General features: G+C 33.7%; 1 protein-coding gene across 32 annotated transcripts in view; it reads right to left on the reverse strand.

The window, feature by feature from the left end:
- The window catches only part of LOC105256527 (microtubule-actin cross-linking factor 1), a 129,288-nt gene that overhangs the window by 102,934 nt on the left and 2,551 nt on the right, over nt 1-23,803 (reverse strand). For 16 of the 32 annotated variants that reach the window (XM_011266508.3, XM_011266506.3, XM_011266496.3 and 13 more), the window contains exon 1: nt 7,385-7,547. Coding sequence is in view for 10 of the 32 variants with exons in the window: in XM_011266507.3 (XP_011264809.2) it covers nt 19,844-19,946 (103 nt within the window). In the remaining 22 variants the exon portion in view is untranslated. Of the gene's footprint in view, nt 1-7,384; nt 7,549-19,843; nt 20,212-23,803 lie in introns of those variants that run through there. The other 16 variants (XM_020029160.2, XM_020029159.2, XM_020029158.2 and 13 more) reach the window with 5 other exon arrangements.

Raw genomic sequence — 23,803 nt, forward strand, 5'->3', positions numbered from 1 at the left:
ATTCCATGAGAATTCTCTGATTCCGTACTTTCCGAAGTACAAGAGAAATCCCTGAGAATTCCAGGCTTTTCCACGCTTTTCCCGGGAATAGACACCTTAATACCTAACGGTACTCTTCGTGTTCCGAATTCAATTTAAACTTAAAGCCTCGAAGCGAGGAGAATGCATCTTTCGCCGCTCGTTGACCCATGGACTTTAATTGATCCCGTACGCGTTGGGAGACACGCCTAATGGACGAGCCCTTGTTAATTCATTAAACGCCGAATGGCCGTACCAGCAACGACGACGGCTCTTAATGTCGCTGGGTGCTGAATCATGCGTTCTGAGAAAACGTCGCTCTCTCGCATCCTCGTGTGCCTTATATGAGCATAGCCTGCTTGCAGAACGCGCGTCATACATCGCGAGCGTATAAAAGGTATGCCGAAAACGCGGATGCATAAAGGCCGTAAAAAAATCCGTTAATATAAGAAGCACCATCACTGCATCGTACGCGAAAAATTCCGGTTCAAAGTCGAATGCAGCAGAACCAACACGAACGATCACAAATGAATGAATGTCAGTTAATAATATTTTTGTAATTTTTTATTTATTAATTATTAATTTTTTAATTTGTTTTAGATTTTTTTATATAAAATTCTGTATAAAATTCTATATAAAATTCTTTTATATAGAATTTTATACAAAAATATTTTTATACAGAATTTTATATATTTTTTTTGTATTTTTATATAAAGAAATACAAAAAAAATTATATAAAATTCTGTATAGAAATATTTTTATAAAATTATTAATTAAATAATGCTTCTATTACTGACATTTGTCGGTACTCACTTCGTGATTGTATTTGGATCTGTTTATTTGATCTCTACTTAAAGGGGCGCACATTAATATCTCCGATGTATCTTACGTCGCGTGCATAGTGTAAATATAACCGCGGGATATTAACGAGGAACGAACAACGAACCCGTTAAATGACGGAGCAAAACCGCAACGACATTGCAAAGGAATATTGGAATAACTAGAGAGATAACATCTCTTTCTTTCTCTCTCTTTCTCTCTTCGCATGTTCGATTCTTTGCAAATAAATTGTGACATTAACAGCTTCGCGATTAAATATCACAAGATGTATTAGAAATGATTTTCTGGCAAAATTCCTCATATTTCGGAAAATATTTCCGATATTTTCCAGGAAAAATCGACAAGGACTAGTCTTTTCTATTAAAAATTAAATTAAACTAAATAGAAAATTTTTTTATTGATTTTATTCATCAATAAAAAAATTGAAAATGTAATTTCTAATTTAAGTTACCCAAAATAAATTAGAAATCGATTAGCAAATAAATTAATTTTATTACAAGACATTGAATGATAAACGCAAAAAAATCAGGTGTATTATATATTGATAAAAATTTTTTTAATTATGTTACATTTTTCTTATTAAAAAAACCAGAAATTTTATTTTAAAAGTGCATTTCATATCAATTTAAATTAAAAAAGACTATTCCTATTTTTAAACTGTAGTAATTAATACGATTGTTTGTTAATCAAAATAAAATTCGTGTTGCATAATTATATAAATGTGCTTCAGTGTTATATAATACTTTTATCAATTTTATAATTTTTGCTAGTTTATTCTATCAAAAGTCCGAGACTTATAATTTTTCCTACTCGTTGGACTTTTCCGAATTAATTTTCGGCTTCATCGAAATCCTCCGGAGGGAAGGATCCGCGAACATCCTTGCGAGCGCAAGTAGGAGGCCGGCGAAAGAGAGGAAAAGGCACGCGCGGGTTCTACAGAGGCCGGCTCGGCGGCATTCTTGCGCCAAGTCGCATAACGGGTCCATAGTCGATCTCGGCCCACTACTCTCGGGGTCCTGCGAGGTGGGCTCCCGCGATCAACCTTGAAGGGGACCTCCTCTCCGAGGCCCGTCGCGGTTAATCGAGTCGCGCGCGTCTCGCGTCGATTACAAAAAGCGCGTAGTCTATCGTGAGACTTTGACATCTCTCGTATCGCGCATTTTCCCCTCACATGTGATCGCAACAATCCCGGGTATTTTTCGTAGCACGCTCGATTATGGCTACCTCGAAAGGGCGTTGGCTACTCGTGCCTCGTAAACGAGGGGTGTGTGAAGTTGGCATCCCTATGTCACGATACAATAGTTCTGTTAAGAGTTCTGAATTATTTAGAACAAAAGAGAGAGTTCTCGATCACTTTTAAAAATAGTTCTGTCCGTTATGATAATGAATTTCCGAAATATCGATTTTTTAAAATTAATAATTATAAGTATCTTTTATGAAAAATTTGAAAAATCACGAGTTCTGGCCACAAATGTTAGAGTTCTGAGCATTCGATAAGACAAGTATTCTCGCGCAAACCGCATGTTCCTATAGTTTCCGAGATATCGATTTTTTAAAATTAATTAACTTTTATGAAAAATCGATTTTTATGAAAAAGAATGATTTCGTGATTTTTCAAATTTTTCATAAAAGTTAGTTAATTTAAAAAAATCGATATTTCGGAAACTATAATAGCTAGAGGCATGCGATTTGCGCGAAAATATTTGGCTTAAGGAATATAATTTAGAACTTTAACGTTTACAATCAGAACTCGCGATTTCCAAAATATCACTGATATTCAAAGTATGTTTTTTTCAACTAAAAACTAAAAAATAGAGGTGCCAACTTCACACACTCGTAAACGAGGACGATTAAGGTAATGAGAAATCGAGGATCGATTTTAAAGCCAGGTAGGCGGAAGAGTGTCGGAGAATAACCACGTCGCTTCCTGATGATTTTTACGATGAAACGCGAATAAAGTTTCATTACCGTCATAAATCAAGGGGGACCGATTTCACTCCAATTGTCAGTTCGATTTAGAAATAGTCTCTAATGAGAAGAATGTGGAACAGTGTAGGGAAGACCTTCGATCGGCCCTTAAAAGGCCGTGCGAGCCGCGAGCTACGTGGGTTAACGCGAGATAACGATACCGAAGTGTTCGCACGGATGTCACGAGCTCTTACCAAGAGCAGGTTGCGAGTTTCCGCGGAGCCCGCGGAGGCGTAATTTACGTCGATATGAGTCGAACATGCACCTTGTTCGATTACAATGCAATCGCCGCCAACGTAAAGCAGCATGGGGAGACGGAATCACGTTTATTCCTACCCCGAGCTACCAGTAGACAAGTGTACAAAGAAAAGGTGACTGTAAAATATGAAAGAACGGATAGTATAATATTGATTGAAAATATATTGCCCTTAATCAAAATTAATATTTTTCTTTACACATTTCCAGACATTTTTTTCAGTGTAAAAAAATTCTATTCTTACACAGAAAAAAAAGAAGTGTCAAATCAAAATTTATACTATTAAACTAACGCGTTCATTGTTTCGTATATACGCAACAATTACTAATCTTCTTAGAAGAATTTAATAATTTTAAATTTCAACAATACTATCGTCTTATTTTAATATTGTAATTGTCACCTCAAGAATATATAATTATTTAATTCTATTCTAAGAAAATAAATCTTTGATTAAAAATGTTATTTTCTACCTGACATTGTTTTCTTTTCATTCAAGAAAATTAAATCTTAAATCATGAGAATATATTTTTCTCGATTGAACTATATAAAATGGCTTCATTCAAGTAAGCAATTATTCAAGCAATTAAATTTTTTTCTGTGTAAGGATGTTTTGTACGATCCCAGCAAAAAGTAATATTGACGAAAATTAATATTGACGAATATCTACTTTTGGTGTATTTTGAGTAAGAAATTGTGTGCAATATTAGAGATGTATTTTTTAATATTTATTGCGTTTTTACTGAAATATTCCGAATTTTGTTAATCGAAATGATTCACTTTTGGCAGAGAATTTCGCCTTGTGACAGATACATGGCTAACTTCATTGAATTATATTTAATATCTTCTGAACCAGTTAGTACTTGTATAATATTATTTGACCAAATATTTTCTCTGTATCTAAACATTTGCAAATTTTAAACAAATTCGGAATATTATTTCCATGTGTTTTTTTTCATTTGAATCGACGTGGTTATACGTTTCCCATAAGAACACATGTTCGGAGCAAATTAAAATCCTTATAACTTGTGAACGCTTTAGTGAATTGATTTAAAAATTGTACTGAAGATTCTAAACATATGTAAAGACATTCTGTACAATTTTCATTAAATTCTCAATATTTTAAAAATAGGTACAAAACATCCTTAACTTTTTTTTGTTTTTAGAGTACCAAGTGTATCAAGAAAATGAAAGAATAGTATCTTGTTGATAAAAAATATATTGCTTTTAATCGAAATTAATATTTATATTTACATATTTAAATTAATATCATTTTTTTTAAATATAAGAAAACTTTATTCTTAACCCATATTTTTGCATCTAACTCTCGACTTGTCGGTGAGATTCCTTAGACTCGCTTTCGCTGCCAAAACTGACGAGATTCTTATCTCATAATGAAAAGTGAATTCTACCTGCTGCCGCTACCAAGAATGGAAAACTCGTTTAGACTCGGCCGAATTTAGTTTCGAGAGAAAGGGACCGGTTCGAGGATACATATTATTCGGCCCAAAACGGAGCACAGATCCCACACGTATATTTGCTTAGACGAGTCCGCCCACAATCGAGTCGCACCTCTCGAAATGTTTACCAGTGATTTCGATCGCGCGAATTCGTCTCGGTAAATTAACCGTACAAGGACATTTAGCAGTCCAGATGCTGCGAATCGTCTTTCAGCGATGCTGTTCTTCACTGGAATATCGTTTATACGAGGGGACGATGAGTTCACGTTCACATGGCAAAGGGGAGCCGAGAAAACAACCGAGAATGATTTCATCTCGTCGAACACAATCGCTCACGAGAGTCATTTACGGTAATTTGCATTCGACTGAAAGCGTCGTGGCGCGATGAAAAAGTGATTTGGTTGCAGGTAGAATAACAAGTAGAAAGGAAAAGCGAATCGCTCAAAATACCGACGAAAGAGAATGCGGTTTAGCGATGAGTAATTCCATTACAAAAAAAATGAATAATACTGATAATTGCAAACGATTCCCTTATATGGTTTTGTGCCATATGTGTGTGTTAAGATACGAACAAATCTACAGAAAACGACTGTAATCTTATGTAAAGGAACGTCAAAATAAATTAATTAATCATTTCTCTTAAATATTCGTGCAAAAAATAAGTTACTAATCAATTGTATTAGCTTTTTTTTACCGTTAAATATGAAACAAATAATTTATATCCTTAGTTGTTGTATTATGTATGTTGTAAACTTTATTAATTACTTTTTTATCATATCAAGTGCCTCAAGCAGAGTGTCTATTCAAGTCTTGTAAAAGAATTTAAAAATATTTTAAGATTTTTTTATGAAATTACTTAAAACAAATTTTTTTATTGTACGCTTTTTTTAATACTCTTTATTCATACAAAAAAAGTATAAAGCTACTTAAGTTTCAAGCGCGATTTATCAAATGTACTGAAAAAAATCTGAAGAGTTTTTGTCAAGATAAAAATTTTTAACTTTCATAACATTTTTATTTTTATCATTAACAATTAAAATAAAGAATATGTTTTGCATATTCAATATTTTATTAAGACTTTGGAAATATATAAACAGAAATATACATAATTCACAAAATTTGGCTTATCAGCTGATTGCAATATACGAGCAAAAAAATTATCAGAGGAGATCTTTCAAAAATTCCCAAAGTCTCAATAAAATTCCTTGATTTTTTTCCAAGTACAAAAATAAGAATTCCAAGTTTTTTAATATTTTCTCAGGAAGTAGACACTCCGTCGAGCAATAACTTAATAAGAATCGCGCGAGAAAAATCCAGATTTTATTCATATACTTCGAGTAAATTTTTCGCGTAAATTAACGACAATTAATGACCCGAGCAGCGCCAATTCGAGTAAAAGTTTCGCGATCTAACCAAATTAAGAAGTCGTGACGACGCGTGTGCGTGAGTAAACGCACGTTATATCTGCGTCTCGACCAGTTTTGCCGTGCGACTTGACTTGTTGCTCCTCACTCTCGGTATCTATTACATAATCGGTGCTCGATAAAAACCACTTTCTTCTGTCACGCGCTATCTATTTTCGATACAATGATTTGTCGTCGGTTGAAAGCTCTAAAACAATGCGACTCGACGAAAATCTCTTGAACTAAAACAAAATAATAGCAAATGTTTTTGCCGATGACTAACAATAAGTATTCTCCTCGTGTTATCTACGAGCACCGTATTTGCATCATCATTAAGCAGACTAGGCAAATTACCTGTGTTTTTTTACTTTGTGCGGTATCGTATTTATCCGGCTTACGCGATATCGATAATAACAGATAAACATGCAGCGCTCAACTGATAGTCGACGATATATCATATGACGATGATTATTGAGTAATAATTTCGATTCTCCAGTAGTAATTTAGCAGAATTATATATCTGTGCACCTACACATTTAAAACGTTATTAAGTTTCCTGGCAAACTTGTAGAATCGGGATTTTTTAAATCATGCCTAAATAAAACTTGACAAATTTTTGTGAATAAAATTTCCACAAAAATAAAGTGTAATAAATTTAAAATTGTCAGATATAGAATTCTAGTGTGCGTTGCAAATTTAAAAAAAAATCCCTCACCTAAAAAAAAATAAATGTAAGGCATCACGTATAAAATGTACACAAAAATGCAAAAATGAAAAATCTACATCACGACTTGGATGTCAATGAAATATTCGATACCGATAACACAGATACATCGAACACGCGCGAGCGATAATGATAAACGAGCGAAAAGGACGCGAATAGGAGAGAAAGAAAGGGTGTAGCACCCATTAATATCAACATATCGATCGCGCAAGAGAGAGAGAAAAAGAGAGAAAAGGAGGGAAGAGAGTGTTGGAACTGCCGCGATTACGAGGCGTATGACTCAAACAGACGCCTGGCCGTTGTTCAGGATGCTTCGGATAAATATTTCGATAGCACAGCGTGTACCTCGCCAAGTATCGATAGATAAATTGGAGATTAAAATCGATCGAAGGTCTAATATCTCGGCAAATTTCAATTTCATCACACGAGAATTGCATCAGCGCCTTCACCAATATCACGAATAAATAACATCTCTCACGCTTAATCTCCCCGGAATTAATTTTGAAAGACTCTCGTAGTCGCGAGTCATCAGTTTCGCGAGCTCTCTTCGTAAACATCCATCGATATTCGTCGATTACGATCGGAATCCTCGCGCCTCGGGTAGCTCGCGAACGACCGAACGTCATGTTTGGCGCGATAAAAACATCGTGACATTCGCGGATCCCGCGAGAAACGGTGTCGCGAGGATCCCGTCGTGGCTCCGCAAGCCCGCGTATACCTATTAGACTAGAATAATGTCACTGACACCCGCGAACCAGCAGCACCGGGCCGAGGAAACGAGGCTGTCCTCCGGCGCGAGAGCACAGTTCACTACTCCTGGACACACGCGCGACGACCGGGCGCTGCTCCGAAACGTGGCACTGCGAATTCCTCTGTCGCCAACAACGTACACACGTATGTCTACATGTATATACATATATATATATATATATATATATATATATATATTGCCTCGCGAGGAAAACGGCGACAGCGGCGACTTGGTCGCCGAGTATCCGGAGCGGAGAGTCGCGAGCCAGGTGCTGGAGCGACAAGGAGGGACCGCGCTATCAGAAGAGGACGGATAAGAAAGAAGAGAGAGAGGCGGAGAGTCAGAGGCGCAAGGACGGAGGCGGCAGCGACGAGAGGAACGCAGAGAGAGAGGAGGCAGATCGCGGAACAGAGAGAGAGGGCGAGAGGACAGACAGACAGAGAGGAGAGCGCACTGAGAATCGGAGAGGACGCGGCGTGTCGCTCCGCGTGCAAGCCACGTCGCCTCGAAACGCAGACTGCCGACGCCTGGACAACTGCCGCCCACCCGGTTGGCTCTCTCCCCCGGTCGCGGGGGGAGAGAGAGAGAGGGACGGGGAGAGAAAGAGAGATCCAAGAAACGGGCCTCACACCCCACCACCTCACCTCCGTCGTATCTGAAACCTCCTCGCCCGCTCCCTCGGCGACCCATCGGTCGGCTCCCCGATCACGATCCTGCTTGCTCACTCCTGCGAAGGAACCCGGTTCGATGAAGAGAGGAGGGAGAAAAGCGAGAGAGGGTGGGGAGATGGAGAGTGCAAGACGGAGGGTGAGAAACGTGCGACGCCGAGGAGAATAGCTACACGTTGAAGGAGGCAGTAAGGCAGGTCACGGATCGGCAGGGGTTATATACGAGCGCGGAAGTCTCGCCGTCTCACGTATGTTCTTTCCTCCTCCTCCTCCAGGTCGGGAGGATGTTATTTTCGCCCGATTGAGAGAAAGCCAGGAACGTCCGGACGACCCCGCGACTTGGAATTGTAAAAATGTGCAATTTTACACCCGCACTGAAAAAATGGTTTTCTCGACTTAAGAATATGCCACTTATCTTTAGAATATATACTAAAGATAAGTGACATATTCTTATGTTGAGGATACCATTTTTTCAATGCGAGAATGCAATTAACTATTTCGTTTATCAACTGCAGCTTCAAAATACAGGTGACATTATTTAAGGATGTTTTGTACGATCCTAGCAAAAAGTAATATTGACGAAAATTAATATTGACGAATATCTACTTTTGGAGTAAGAAATTGTGTGCAATATTAGAGATGTATTTTTTAATATTTATTGCGTTTTTGCTGAAATATTCCGAATTTTGTTAATCGAAATGATTTGCTTTTGGCAGAGAATTTCGCCTTGACAGATACATGGCTAACTTCATTGAATTATATTTAATATCTTCTTAACCAGTTAGTATTTGTATAATATTATTTGACCAAATATTTCACCTGTATCTAAACTTTTGTAAATTTTAAACAAATTCTGAATATTATTTCCATGTGTTTTTGTCATTTGAATCGACGCGATTATACGTTTCCCATAAGAACACATGTTAATTCGATGCAAATTAAAATCCTTATAACTTGTGAACGCTTTAGTGAATCGATTGAAAAATTGTACTGAAGATTCTAAACATATGTAAAGACATTCTGTACAATTTTTATTAAATTCTCTCTCAATATTTTGAAAATAGAAACATCCTTAAATGCCATTTGCATTTTTAAAATTATATGAACGAAAAAGCGCAATACATCAAATGTCAATTCTATCCTTAATAAGGTGTAAAAAGCAGGGTTGGAAAAATGCTATACCTCTCAGATATAAAAACCGGTCAAAATCTTTTTTTATGAAAAATTTTAAAAAACCCCTTTATCAATATTCATCAATTGAGAAAATGTTTTCTAATTTAATTTATTAAAATAAAATTATAAATTGATTCGTACACAGAAAAAAAGAACATTCTTGTTTTGAAAAGATATTTAGTTTTAACATGGAAATCTTGAAATGAGATTATATTGCGTAAATTAAAGAAAAATATAATTGCTTGAATAATCGCTTACTTGAATGAAGCCATTTTATATAGTTCAATCAAAAGAAATATATTCTTATGATTTAAGATTTAATTTTCTTGAGTGGAAAAGAAAATTAGATAGAAAATTACATTTTTAAATCAAAGATTATAATCTTCTTAAAGTAGAATTAAATAATTATATATTCTTGAGATGACAATTACAATATTAAAATAAGATTGTAATATTGTTGAAATTTAAACTTATTAAATTCTCCTAAGAAGATTATAAATTGTTGCGTATATACGAAACAATGAACGCGTTAGTTTAAGTAAGTTTTGATTCGACACTTATTTTTTTTCTGTGTAGGAATCAATGATTAAATAAATTAGTTCTCCTGTTATAAGATAAGTACGAACCAGATCTATATTGATAAAAATTTTTAATTCTGTTTTTATTACACTTTTTCTCATTGAATTAAAACCTCAAGCGCAGTGGTTTCGCCTTCCTATCTTTATTTTATTTTGATTGTTATCCAACCACTTTGATTAATTTTAATTTTTTATTATTATTATATATATTATTATTATATTAACATATTATTATTATATTATATTATTATTATATTAACTGTAGCGATTAGTATGATTTATTAATTTTAAAAAATACCTTCTCGCATAAGTTATATAAATATATTTCCATATTAATCACTTTACAATTTATTTCATTGAATAAAGTTTGATCGAAACTGAATTTTGTCACGATTTTCACTTCTCGAACTTTTCTGATCAACCCTGTAGGAATTTACGAGCGACATCCCTCATAATCGCGCTTTCTCGAACGATATTTGTCAGGGGAGCCGTCATATTTGTATCATAACGGACGTCATCAACGAGGCATTCACGGCCCGATTATTTGGCTGCTAACGATGTTTCAGAATTCGATTCGGAGAAGCACTCGCCCTGTCAAGTGGAGGACACGCTGGTGTGAGAGCACCACTACTATTTAGAGCATCGGTCATCTTTCACGCACCCCACCCAGAAATGCGTGGCGGGACTGTTTTATGCACGTCTTTCTTTGGACCGAGAGAAAGACAGAGAGAGTATCGGTCAAATCTTCCCGGCGGGGTCACGCGTTATTTCTCGCAGCCACGTAATCCTCGACAGTATGCGTGTCCAGAGATACTTAATTTTCATCAGCTATTGGTACTTTTATCCAAGATGTATAATAATCATTGCGTGGCCGGAACATGAATTGCTATCAGAAACTCATAATGGTAATATTTGAAAGAGTATCTTCGGCCCCACCTTAATTTTAATTAATTAATCTCTATTTTAATTAAATGTTTTATCGTTCTTGTATGATTAATAAATGTATTTAAGTAAAATTTTTATCATTTTGTCGAGGAAATAGGCTACATTGTAAAAAAATGTAAAATTACACATATAATCAGTGTAACAATTACGCTATTTATAATAGAAATATACATATAAATTCATGTACTTTTACAAAAATTAGTTTTCTTACTCTTTATTGTATAAATATTCGTATTTGATAAGAAATTACAAGGTTAAAAGTGTAATTTTTGGATTTTATGTAAATGTACAATTTTTTGTAACATTTATATGAAATTTAAAAATTACTTTTAACCTTGTAATTTCTTATCAAATATAAACGAATCTTGACAATAAAGAGTAAAATATTAATTTTATAATAAAATACTAATTTTTGTAAAACTACATGAATTTATATATTTTTAAGGATCATTGAAATAATGTAATCGACCAAACTAGCCAAAAAATTTTGTTTATTAATACGATGATTCGACCATATAGTTGTGGTCCTTATCAAGTATATACTGGAATAAAGATTTATAATTAATTAATTAACGATTTGAATACATAGTACGCTCTCGAATTAAAGCGTGAACAATTTTAATACCGATCAGGAGACAAGCATAGACGATAATCTTGTAAACTGCACAAAATTTTCTGGCTAGTTTGGTCGATTATATTATTTCAATGATCCTTTAATTATTTGACTAGCGACATTAAAATATTTTATAACTTTTATATATTTTTATTTATATATTTATATATTTATATTTTCGTTATAAATAGCGTAATTGTTACATTAATTATGTATGTAATTTTAAATTAAATTTAATATGTGAAATTGTATAAATACATATACAAAACGTATTATTACATAAACATTTCTAGAAATCTACTTCTAACATGTAAATTTATTAGTACAAGATGCTTACGTACCATTTAAGATAATTTTATCTATGAAATGTAAATTTACTAATATGTATGTAAATGTACACCTTTAATAGTTGGTCTCAATATTACCCACTATAATAGTTGTAAATTTACACAAAAATTTTTTTACAGTGTAGAAAATGTTTTATTTTTTGGAAACTGTGAATTAAATTAAATTGCATTCGATATTCAAATAAGCTCGTTCAGTCTTTCGGTTCATCCTTAAATGTTCAATGTTCCCGATTTGCGCTTTTTTTTAATTTACTCGTGTTTTATGTAGCTGGCAGCAGGTTTAACTGGCATTCCTAACTGTACAGCGATGAGACCGTGATTACTCCAAATATATAAATACGCCGACTTTGCGTATAAAATCAGTCTACGGTTGTAGATGGACGACGATTATTTCCATGCTCCGTTGCAAATGTATTAATCGACGGCAAATTATATATTAATAGTTTTCAAAAATTGCGTACTAGTGATGTGTAATTTATAAGTGATTCTAAAATTTATTCAAGCGTTGAGAAACAAAGTATCGCGCAGATGCTAAACATTGCGAGATATCAATTATTTAATCAAGGAAATATGCGACACAAATTCAAAAATGTTCCACAAGGTAAGCTTCTACTAAATTATACGGTCTCTATTTCACATAAAATTTTATTACGGATTAAATAAATATGCAGATCTTGTATACTTCCACTTGAATAAATTTCTTCAATAAATTTGATCTTCAATATTTCTTCGAGGAAAAATGCATAATCGCATAATTCATAATCGCCAATCGGCTTAAGAAATAGGCAAATTCGTGCGAAATCGACTTTTGCGATATCAAAAGCGACGTGCGTATCTTAGGATACATTTGCACGAATCACCAAAGCGCTCTGTCAACTATGACACGTCATTCTCACACGTGTCTTATCATATATCACGAGTGAAGCAAATCTTGAAGGTCTGAATACACAGAAAAGATAAGGAGGGAAGACACAGATGAATGACAGATAATTTTCGTTCGCATCGACGTTATAGAAGCCTAAAATTTTCCACATTAATTTTTTCTAAAGCATTTTTATAGAATGATTTTAAAATAATTTGCATCTAAAAATTTATCAGTGATTGAAAATATCATCGACCACCATATGTTATGGTTGATATCGATGGGGGATGAATGTAAGGTTCTCATGATATACCAATATCTCCTGACGGTAAGGTAGAAAGAGTAAAGATATCTCGCGTTTTTTTATTATACACCCGGTATTTGTATACTATATAAATTATAATTACAAATTGAAACGTATATAATTTCAATTTATATATTACAATTTTTTTATCCTCGAATCAAATACAGAGTAACGATAATTGTGAATGGAATCTCACATCTGTAAAACAAATTAACTCGTCTGACCTTTGACTTCTAACGGTATTCTGAGCAAACTCTTTTCGTTACCTTGTATAATTTTAGATGTGTCATATTCACATATGTTCTTATATACATGTTAGAATAAGAGATCAGATTATTTTTCGGTATATTTATCAACGAATAATTTTGGAATAATCAATAAACTAAAATTTTAAAATACAAGACTGCTATTTGAAGAGAGATCTCTTATTTAATAAAAAGCAATGTGGTAAAAAGCTTTACTTTCCAGAGAAGCTTATCAAGTCGCTCGATATAATTCCGAGTTGCGACAATAATTATAACGTACGTGTCAACAAGTAAGTCAGGATGAGCACCCCGGTATCGTCAGGTATATGGTGGGTACATGGTATTTACATAGCAACCGACACCACAAAGGAACATGCAAGCCCCGAGTCGGACGAGCGGTATTCTAAAGTATCATTTACATCTCGAAAGTCGTCACAGAGAAAAAAAATACGTTCGAAAAGATGTTTCAAAATTTTTAATCGCCCGTACTTTTTGAAAATATATAAATAATTTAGCTGATGAAAATATGTAAATATTAAATTCTTATTAAATTCTTCTTACGTGCTAAAAAAGAGCGTTGTGTTTAATATTTATATATAAAATAAAATTTTAAATAATATATAATATATATTATATAATATATAATTACATATTACATAATTTATTGTATAATAAATATGATATACGTGATATACAACACACATAATATAATGTATATTTGCATCACATATTTATATTTATATTTAATTAATTCAATAATAATTTATTTTTCTGCAATTTATAATATCATCATAATGTGATACAAATATAAAGTGATACTTGTGAAATTTAAACTGTTATTTATAACACGAAGAAATTTGAAAAAACGTTCTCTCGAGCATAATATTATGATAGATCGTGGAAGAGAACAAGAAGCCCTTATACGAGCAATGAACTTAATTCGCATTGAATCAGTTACTTATATTTCTCCATTCAGCATTATATAAATTCGTAATGCGACTATGATCGCGAAATATTCTAATTCCGTGCTCCGAATTATGCGACAATTACATTACACATCAACTGAGCGTGGTACGTAATGCGATTTTTTCTTCTGATAAGAATGGACTTGACAGAACGCGACATCCGCGCGAGGTCTTTAGACCTCGAATTATGGAATTAATGCGAAAAACCGCACGACTCGAGGGAGAGAGGAGGGGGACCGATCATTGTTCGCGGTTTAAATTTACATTAGGACTTTGTGCTCGGGGAGAAACGTAAAAGCGTATACCGACGAATGAACGCCTCTCTCAACACGTACGTTTAGTCTACACGTCCCCAATGCGAGAAAGAGTCTCTATGAGTTCAAACAACCTACGTTTACGCGTTGACACATGGAGGAGTGCCTTATGCATACCCTCGTTTAATTTTACCCAGGGATATTGGAAAAGTAATCGAGAACCTGCTTTTAACCCGTCGGAAGTTCAATTGTGATATCCACAATTTTAAATCAAATATAATTATATAATTTAATTTTTTTAATTTTATTTATCAAATTTTTATATAATTACATAAATTATATAATTAATTATATATATAATTATTAAATTACTATATAATTATATAAATTATTATATAATTATATATTGTATAAATAAATTATTACATAATTCGTTATAATCGTAAAAAAAAATAAAATAAAATAATTAAGGCGCGCTTTATAATCATCGTGAAATAATCATCGTGATACTGTATCGCAAGACTCTAATCACAAAATGGCTTTTTACGCTCTCGTGGAGAAAGTCACCCAGCTGGCAATAATTAAAAGTGGAGGGCGCAACAAGCATCGCTAAGCATAGAACTTTATAGGCAGAGAGGCGAACGCGGAGAGGCGGCTGATGGCGTATATAGCCGGGCATCGAACCGTGACCCGAGCACCTGTTGCCGCCTCCACGGTCGTGGCTCAATGTGAACTGACCTAACCTGTCCCTACTTCCTACGGCAAAAGATGCAGCGATTCTACCCAGCCCGACCAGCAGACAAAAACGACGTTCCACTGTCGACAGTTTGACGAGTTAATCTATGAAAACCTAGCTTCAATATTATATTTTCGACACCCTATACACTTCTTGACTTGAAGATAAATTGATCGACCTTTACGCTCTTTTATGACAATAAAATATTGTCATATACATGTGGAATTGAATCTATACTGCTGGACAAAATTAACGCATAATTTTTGTTCACTTTTTCTTTAAAGTCTGAATTTTAACGAAAAAGTAAAATAAAAAATTATACGTTCATTTTGTCCAGGAGTATATTTAAAAATATAATATGTAATTGAAATAATTAAAATGTTTTTTTTTTATTTATCATTTATTAATAAAGAGGGAGAGAGGTTCATAAAAATTGTCTATATTTTCGAAAAGTTCCAAGTTGATCTAAGTAAATCAATTGGCATGAATGGAGCATGCGATTGAGAGGAATGAAATCCAATAAAAATTTCATAGATGACACGGTGGACACGTTATTATTCAATTACGCAACAATGACAGGTAGTTCCTGGATTACATCACCGTCGCGCAAATAAATGACTACGAAACGCGTTACTGCGAAACGCCACCTTATGACTAATAGCGCATAACAAACTTCAATTGCCACGGACCATTAATGCTTAACGAATAGATCCATACGTGATGTGTGGCATCTTGAAACTGATCCTAGCTCGACATCCTAGTTAACGCGCGTGTTGCCAAATACGAGTCAAATTATACGGATTCCCTTGAGAAGAAATCTAGCATGTATGCTTTGTGAGGAAATTTGAAGAAAAGAATATACACAGAGAAAAATATATTCAAGTAAATATTATTTATTTCAAGCATATCATGATATTATTAATTGATATTATTAATAAATTTAATATTAAATTTAATTGAATATATTCTGAATTTTAGTAAATGCAGTATTTTAGTCAAGAATATTAAATTAAAACCAAAATTTCGTTTGCTTGCTACAAGAGTTGACGTAAGTTTGATTTTTCTTTGATACGACTTTACAATATTCTTCAAGAGAAAATAAATTCTTTTGAATACATGATAATGAGATTTTTTAACACTTGTGATGAGCATATTTGAAGATTATTATCAAGAATATATTCTTTGTTGAAGAAAACTATTACTGAAAAAAAGAAAAATAAACTGAATAATCGCTTTTCTTGACAGTAGAATGATATTGTTCTCTGTGTATCTATTCGTTTCTTCTCTATGTAAATTTTATACTCATTCGACTTCTGCCCTCGGCTATTCAATTCTTACAAAAATGCCCATTTCCGTACATCCGGGAACCCTCGAATAATGAAGACCATTGACACCCACGCATCATGCGCGAGACAGATAATAATCCGAGGAGGTCTAAACTCGTTTGACCCGCCGATGAGAGAATCTCGGAGGAAAGAAAAGGAGTCTCTATGAAAAAAATTTATCGCGGTAAGACGATCTCTGACGCGCAACTCGATATTTACGGAATAATCTCGGGTTTCCGCTCTCGTCAGCAACCCTCGTTGAAGATCCCGGATGATGTCACGATGTACAAACGCGAAAGGAACTGCGCTAAATTTGAGCGCCATCGTAGAAATGATTGATCGCGCACGATCTTTAACAAATATACATCTTTTATTACTCGAGGGCATCTTGATACAAGAATTAATGGTTAATGAATTATCAAAAATGGTGGCTGAAACGGAAAAAGTAAAAAACTAATCTCAAGAAAAATTATTTCCAATTGTCTTTTAATTATTTTTTTTTAAATAAAAAATGGAAAGTTGTTTGTTTATCCGGCACCGCTTATTAAAGATCGTTCGTCTTGTAGTCGGAAATTAAAGTGATCGACAAAAACAGAGGTATCACGTTATTATGCTATTTTTTTGAGAGTCCGAAGGTAACGCCCAAAGCTTTTATCCATCATGTAGCCATCGAACATCGTGATCTTAGAGAATAGCGGACTATCAATTTCATTCATTATCCATTACTTTTGACGTGACCCCTCATCTGCAGGATACTGACAGCGAAGAAGCAGAGTCGTCAGAAAACAAATCGTACAATTGAATCCAAAGTGCTCGTTACTTCGAGTCTTACGAGGGTCATCGTTGATCGACACAATCATCGTCAATCAGAACAGTAACAGCGGAATAAATAACCGAAATAACGACTCTCCAACCAAGAATGATTTTCATATTAGTATTATTAAAAAAAACATATAATTCTGTAATTATTGTATAACATAATTCTGTTATTATTATATAATTCTATTATTATATTAAATAAAAATTGTATTCTATTATTATTATATTAAATAATTCTATTATTTAATATAATAATAATAGAATACAATTTTTATTTAATATAATAATTATTATTATATTAAATAATTCTATTATTATTATATTAAATAAAAATTTTATTCTATTATTCTAATATTAAATAAAAATTTTATAAATATGTATTTATTATATAATAATATATTATATTATACACATTTTATAGAGTATATTATTTAAATATTCAGACACAAAGTAAGCGTCTTACTTTGTGATGACGAATAAACGAGTAGTTTCTACGTCAAAAGAAAATAAGTTTCTTATCTCTGTCCATTTCTTTTGACAATAAATAACTCACAAAGGTTCAATGAATGATAATGTCAGCTACGAGCGATCCAATCTACAGGGTCAGGCGTATAAAACGCAACAAGCGAATATTTTTAGACATTATAATATGAAAAGAATCTTTAGATAAGTTTGTTCTAGATATTGTATATCTTTCAATATATATTTTTTTTATGTAAACTTGTTGAAAGGAATATTGAGATTGAAAATACAACTGTGTCTTCTCTCTAACTTTGTGATCTCGAATATTAAATTATTATATTTAAATTGTTATATTTGTTATATTAATTATTATATTTATATGTTATTATATGCTCATATTTATCTAGATATGAATTGTAATTGTTGACGTCTTTAGAAAAAAATAAATATATATATCGATCGAAATTAAAACTAACTTTTAATTTTGCTTAACATGATATCTTCTCAAATATCGCTAATATTAAAAAAAAATTATTTAATAAAAATATTCACTCGTCACGTTCTCATCTCGTAGAAAGACATCGCAGTATCGTGGGAGAAGAATTTATAAGCGAATGATACAGAGACGACGATCTCGGTCTACATCCCTCCCCAGTGTCAGATTACGTTGAGATGTATAATGAATTTAGAGTAGCACGTGCTAATTGAACCATCTTGTACAATGAGTTCTATTTATCTCTATGAGTTATATTTATCTCGGAAAAAATGGACCACGAATAAAAAAAATATATAATAAATTCTAATTTTTGCTATTTTTTTACAGTTTATATAAAAAAAAATATATTGTGTGAAACTAATGTACCATTTCGTAAAGTCTCAAATAATGAAAAATTTTGACTTTACTTTCAATGATTTTATAATTTTTGATAGATTAAACAAATAGTTTTGCAATTTCTTTGATTCAACAGCTCGAATAATTTGTTTAAATTAAGAAAACGCTATTGAAAATAAAGCGAGGACTTTTAATTATTTGAGTTGTCACGAATATTCCAACTACACACACACACACACATTATATAATTAATTAATTGAATTATTGATTAATTTTTAACTCATCGTTTTTCGAAATTTTAAGAAATTTCTTTGTTAATCAATGTTACGTTTTCGAACTGTAATAACGTCAACAACATTTAGACTTCAAATTTCGTTTGACCGGATAAAAGCCATGTGGATTCGACATTGATCATGATCAAAACATAATCGCGGATGTTTACAATAGTTTAAATTCAGTTGTCCGGTCGTCGTCCGGGAATAAAATACGCATTCGAACAATGCTTTGCACTTGCTGCTATATTTATCAGTGAAATGTAAATAACCATTAGTCAAAAATAACCGAGTCCACACGAACGAGACGGACATGTCAGTGTTGTTAACGTTATAAACCCTATGAATCGCACGCTACAACGAAAACGCAAACGCATTAAGTGAATCAGCACCATCGGGTAGTGTCTTTAGATTTTGCAAACTCACCGTGCATTTGCGCTACGTGAATAAGAAATCTGTAGAGAATCAAAATGAACGACAAAGAGCATCCTTTCTACGTGTTATTTCTGGGATATTAAGGAGGAAGCACTGCAATTATTGTGCTTTTGTATCGACCATCTGTAGATTTATCGCTTTAAAAAAATATAGGTATATTTATACGTCTATTTTCTGAACCGAATAGATTAAATTATAAAGTCACTTTAATGTAAAAAAAATTAATATAAATTCTCATTTATATATTCGCAGAAATTTTATATTCACTGGAATGACCTTGTCTTGTATCATCTCAAATAAATGTAAAAAGCAGAATTTTAAAAGGAATTCTAAAAAATGCAATAACATTCTTTCACACAAGATCGTATTTTCTCCAAACTTTGATACTTTTTAAAATGAAATCATGATGCTTGCTAAATTATAACTGCCAAAAAAAAACATTTATTTTATCTTTAGATGATTTCTGATACCATCACAGATTGACGCGAAATATTCTCAACATCCCAGGAAACATAAGAGGGAAAGAAGCTCATCTGCCGTGCGACGATAGTAAAAAGCGGAAAATCAATAAAATGCCTTTGAAGTACTCACCGGCGATTCGCAGCACGGCCCGGTCGGCAGGATCGAGCTGCAGGATGCTCAGCGGCTTGTCCTTCGCCCATTCCTTGAGGCTGCCGTCCAGCTCGAACTCCATGATCCCCGCAACCGTGCGATTCTTCTTCCTCCTTACACCATGCTCGGCAGCCGCTCTTCCTCGTCGTACGACGGCAATGTTCCTTCGCACTATCACTGCACCACAATGTCACGTGACGCGCGACCGTTCATCGACATTGTTTACACCGTTGCACGCGAAGCGACACCGATCCGCCGCCTGTCACCAGCGTCCGCGCGACACGTGCGTCCCGACCCACGTGCGTCTACTGCTGCGAGAAACGTAACACGTATATTCCTTTATCCCTCTCGCTCGCCCCCCCTCTCGTCTCTCTCTCTTTTTGCTTTTGCGCGGTCGCGCGAGTGTCGAACCTCGCGTTTGTTTACACGCATTGTGTACATTCGTACGGCGAAACACGAGGGAAAATAAATGGGGAAATGGAGGAAAACAACGCGGGTAATAACGGGATACTTCGCATTGTTCCTGCGGAGGAATATTATTTCCCGTCTTCGGTAGCGCTCGCGATTAGACTAGATTCCCTGTTGGATCGCGTGAAACTCTAGCCCTCTAGAGAAGGACGGAGGAAGGGGAATTCACGAGGGTTGTAGAGGTCACCAGTCGCGTCGCACCCCACTCGTTGAGGTCGTTTTGCGATGTTTTATTATACGGGGTGTTCGAATCGCTCGCTTCCGAGAATCCCGGCTGCCTAGGAGACGAGTTGAAAATACAAGCTACCTCGAGAACGTGACCTTGGCCTTGACGAATTAATAATTACATACGTACATATGTAGGAGCAACACAATTCTCATAACATTGTTATATCTATTATATGTATTTAGATAAATATAATAAAATATTAAATTAAATATTAATTTAACGTAATGTTAAATTATATATTAATTTTAGTAATATTATGTTATATTAAATATATATTATATTAAATTTAATATAAAATAATATATTATATTAAATTTAATATAATAAAATATTATATTAAATACAATAAGTTTAGATAAATATAATATATCGAATAGAAACTATTTTTCTTAAATGTTATATAAATCTTCTTTCCTTTAATAATAATTTCGTAGATCTTAATAGAGAATTATATTTCTCACCATTATTTCTTTGCAGCTATTAGAGACATTGTAGATTACACATAATGCGTGTGCGTTGTTTCCGCATATCATACACATTATGTGCAGGAATATTTTTGATACAGGATTGGCAAAAGTCCATATATTTTTGGATAGAATCCATGCCAGTGAAAATTGATATTTTCCGGAAAATATTGGTGAACATTTTTTATTCTTTTAATATCATTATAATTTTCTCGTTAAACTAAAAATATAAAATCTGTAACATTTTACACTTTAAAAAGTTTTCTATTTTAAAAATGTATTTCACATATTAATTTGAATTAAAATAGACTTTACAAATTATATTGATTTCATTCTTCTTTAAATCATAGTGATTATAGTATAATTTATTAATTAAAGCAAATATGTATATTTTGTACAAAGTTATAAAACGATATAAATATATTTACATTAATATATCTTCAATATATTTTGTGTTACATATTTTTTTTAATATACTTCGTTAATTTACCTCAGTTTTTAATTTACTCTTTGCTAGGTTTATTTCATCGGATAAAGTCCACGAGAATAAAAATCGGAATTCACCGCGGCTTCTTCCATCCACTATACTCCTTTCCTGCCAATCCTGCATACATAATATATACAGTAACGTCTTTGACGTGAAAACCGCTATGAAAACGTTGGCTATTCGTTCGTCCACTATCGCTATCTCCGTCCATTGACTTCTATTTGCGATTCGTATCCACGAATGTGGCCAAGCCCATCGAGCGATCGACTTTCATTCACGTTACCAAGCAATCGTATCGGGTTTCCGGAAGTGTCGAGTCGCCGGGTTCGCGCGGATACCGTTGAATATTTATTATCGCGAACAATCGGGAAGAGACGAACGTCGCTCTCCTTATCGTATCGAATGCGGGCGTTTATAACGTGGCCGTGGAAACAAAAGCGCGCTCGTTTAAGCCGTGTCAAATCGCAACGAGGCCGTCATTAAGGCCGCACATTCGTCTACGAGGAAATCGCTATGAATGGAAGAGGTAACGCACACACGAGAGGAACACCCGCAACACGTGTAATTAAGAAGTGGAACGCGGTAGCGCGCGCGGAAGCGAGTTCCTCGGGCTCTTTTCTCGTTTTTTTTTTCTTCCCTCCTCTACAACGCTTTCGACGACGCGATGCGGATATCCGTTCCACTTACGAGCTTCGAACGGCTTCGATTCGCGTGAAATAATGCCTGTTTGGACGTAATTGGGCGAGCGATTCGCAACGAGGCGCGTCAAGAGGCACGAAATGTCGCACGATGGAATTTTTCATAAAAAGGAATTAGCTCACTCTTTTATTCGATTATCGCAAAATTCCACATTTTTCAGATAAAATCCAGGGAGTAATTGGCGATATTTTTCGGAAAAACCGGCCAATTCTTTATTAAATATGTTTTAAAAAATAGAAAATCTTGCCGTTAATATTCGTTCATTGAGAGAATACTTTCTAACTTAAGCTTTATTCAAAATAAAATCCGTAGTTTTTTATTAGATGTTGAATGACAAGTGCGAATCAAATTTATTGATAAAGGATTTAAAAAGATACATATTTTTACTTTGATTAATAAATCATATCAATTATTATAATTTAGAGAAACGGAATCAATATAATAAAAAATCTTTTTTATACATTTAACGCATTTTTAAAATAAAAACTTTCTGGAGATGTGTTATTAAATTTTCGTATTAAAGATATAATATATGCGAAAATCGACAAAATTGGGTTGTATCAGAAAATAGATATTCGCGGTTTCCTCCGGTTCTTTAACAATATGCTGCCGGTTAATTTTAATGAAATTAGCGAGTCGTACGAAGTGACACACGTTCACGATAGTTTTGCTTAGAGAAACGAAACCACGCCTTTGGGATTTTATCGAGGGTCGAAAAATTCCACATTTTTTAGATAAAATCCAGGTAGTAATTGGCGATATTTTTCGGACAAACCGGCCATTTCTATTAAAAATGTTTTAAAAAATAGAAAATCTTTTCGTTGATATTCGTTCATTGAGAGAATACTTTCTAACTTAAGCTTTATTCAAAATAAAATCCGTAGTTTTTTATTAGATGTTGAATGACAAGTGCGAATCAAATTTATTGATAAAGGATTTTAATTCTAATTCTTAAAAAATTAAATTTATAAAATTTAATAACATCTCCAGAAAGTTTTTATTTTAAAAGTGCGTATAAATGTATAAAAAAGATTTTTTATTACATTGATTCCGTTTCTCTAAATTATAATAATTGGTATGATTTATTAATCAAAGTAAAAATATGTATCTTTTGCATAAGATTAATAATAATAAATATATAATGTTACATATATATCAGACATTTATCTGCCAATTTATTCCATTAAATAAATTACAAATCGGAATTTACCATGATTTTCTTTCATTCACTGACCGTGTTAAAGATATAATATATGCGAAAATCGACAAAATTGGGTTGTATCAGAAAATAGATATTCGCGGTTTTCCTCCGGTTCTTCAACAATATGCTGCCGGTTAATTTTAATGATATTAGCGAGTCGTACGAAGCGACACACGTTCACGATAGTTTTGCTTAGAGAAACGAAACGACGCCTTTAGGATCTGGTTTTACGAGGGCGACCATTAAGGAAGTCTCACGAGGGTGCTATACGTTTTATAACCGGTCGCCGACGAAAGCTCAGACATCTGCCGCGTTTCGCTTTGTGGAAGCCGGTCGTGGCTCTTTCTCTTTCTCTCTTTTTCCACGCTCGAGATAAAAAATTCAGCCTATG

The sequence above is a fragment of the Camponotus floridanus genome, unplaced genomic scaffold, assembly GCF_003227725.1.
Source record: "Camponotus floridanus strain SB8 unplaced genomic scaffold, Cflo_v7.5 scaffold75, whole genome shotgun sequence".
Classification (NCBI taxonomy): Eukaryota; Metazoa; Arthropoda; class Insecta; order Hymenoptera; family Formicidae; genus Camponotus; species Camponotus floridanus.